The following is a 1735-nucleotide window of genomic DNA, read 5'->3' on the forward strand; positions in this document are numbered from 1 at the left end:
AAAAATCTTTACATGCTCTTTCAAGTTTCCAAACATAGCTTTGGTCCCACACTTTTGGCAAGACCCCTTACTCCTAATTTAGTGAGGTCAATATCTTTCATGTAGAATACGGATATAAGGTGATGAAGTAGGAACTGTAGTTCTTCAGCATGTCAAAATCGCCTCACTGGGGCTTCCCTGGTGGCGCAGTGGTTGAGAGTCCGCCTGCCGATGCAGGGGATACGGGTTCGTGCCCCGGTCTGGGAGGATCCCACGTGCCGTGGAGCGGCTGGGCCCGTGAGCCATGCCGTTGAGCCTGCTCGTCCGGAGCCTGTGCTCCACAATGGGAGAGGCCACAGCAGTGAGAGGCCCAGATACGGCAAAAAAAAAAAAAAAAAAATCGCCTCACTGAATACAGATTCCTAGCTCCTCTTCCTCTCTCCCCAGAGATTCCAATTCAGTAGATCTAGTGGAAACCAGGAATCAGTATTTTCTACAAGTGTCCAGTGATTCAGAAGCAAATACAAGAGAGGTCTAATTCTGAGAAACAATGTGTTAAACAGAGGAATGAGATCCATTCCGGTATGAAAGGCAAATTCATGTATCACTCATAAAGTCTTTCACAAAGAGGCCTTATACAGACGGTCCCCAACTTATGATCGTTCGACTTCATGATGATGAAAAAGTGATACACATTCAGTGGAAACCGTACTTCATTATAGCCCTACCCCAAGCCTCTATAACCATCTGCAATCCGTCACTTCCCTAAACAGAGAAGTAGCTGCTCCCCTCTGTGCCTTTGCTCAAACTGTTCGTTTTCCTTCCACCTAGACTGCCTTCTCCTCACGTTCTTAAGCAAAACGCAAGATCCAGGATAAACGTCACTTCATTTCTGTGCCTTTCTACAGACGACCCCTCCAAAACCCCTCCAACAGCTTCATAACTGTACTATTAAGCCATATGCAACATTTCTATCAACCTCTACAAACTATGGCCGACCCCAAATCTTACTCATCTGTACAGACGCGGGCCTCAGCAATGATGCTTGACCCGGCATGCGTTCAACAAAGTTTACCGAACTGAAGAACGTGGCCCACGTGCAAAAGTGGGCAAACAGACTCCCAGCTTCCCCGTCGGCGCTGGCTTGAATCGCTCCTCAACCACATCGCAGCCAGCCTCGCCCAAAGGGCGGCCTAGTGACCAGCTCCGGTCGTGACGCCGGCAGGAGAAACCTCCCCAAGAGGGAGGTCGAGGTCGGAGCCGCTAGCAAAACCAGCCCCACAAGCCGAAATCCTAGACCAAACCCCACGCAGGTGCAGAGGAACACCGCGCCGAGCGGGCGCGGCTTCAGCCCCGCGGGAGCGCAGCGGAGCGCGCGCTACTCCCGGCCGTCTCACCTTGCAATCGTTGCGAACGAACATCATGCCGTGGCCTGGGTAAATAGGACCCGAACAGAAATAACACTTCTCAATCCGCATGTTGAACGCTCGTGAGGACGCCCCGGCCAGACGCCGCGCTTAAGAGGAAGTGACGTAGCCCCGCCACGGGAAGTGATTCTCTTTCCAGTTCTCCACCCGGAAAAGGCGGTGCTCCTTCGGTCTTGCGGGCCCCTGGAAAGCTAGCCGGACGTGACAGCGCCACCCCGCGGGCGCGCCGGCAAAAGCGCTGCCGTTTGGCGCAGGCGCAGAGTGCGGCCGCCCTCTGGTGAAGTGCGAGGTTCTACGCAGACTTCTGACCTGGCTGTCCGAGCCACCGT

General features: G+C 53.5%; 1 protein-coding gene across 1 annotated transcript in view; it reads right to left on the bottom strand.

Annotated features, from left to right (window-relative positions):
- The window catches only part of RSL24D1 (ribosomal L24 domain containing 1), an 18962-nt gene extending 17470 nt beyond the window's left edge, over positions 1-1492 (bottom strand). Inside the window, exon 1 of the mRNA XM_007456610.1 lies at positions 1377-1492. Coding sequence (XP_007456672.1) covers positions 1377-1457 — 81 coding nt within the window. The 5' untranslated portion in view covers positions 1458-1492. The remainder of the gene's footprint in view (positions 1-1376) is intronic.
- Between the last annotated feature and the right edge of the window lie 243 nt (positions 1493-1735).

The sequence above is a fragment of the Lipotes vexillifer genome, unplaced genomic scaffold, assembly GCF_000442215.2.
Source record: "Lipotes vexillifer unplaced genomic scaffold, Lipotes_vexillifer_v1.1 scaffold861, whole genome shotgun sequence".
Taxonomy (NCBI): domain Eukaryota; kingdom Metazoa; phylum Chordata; class Mammalia; order Artiodactyla; family Lipotidae; genus Lipotes; species Lipotes vexillifer.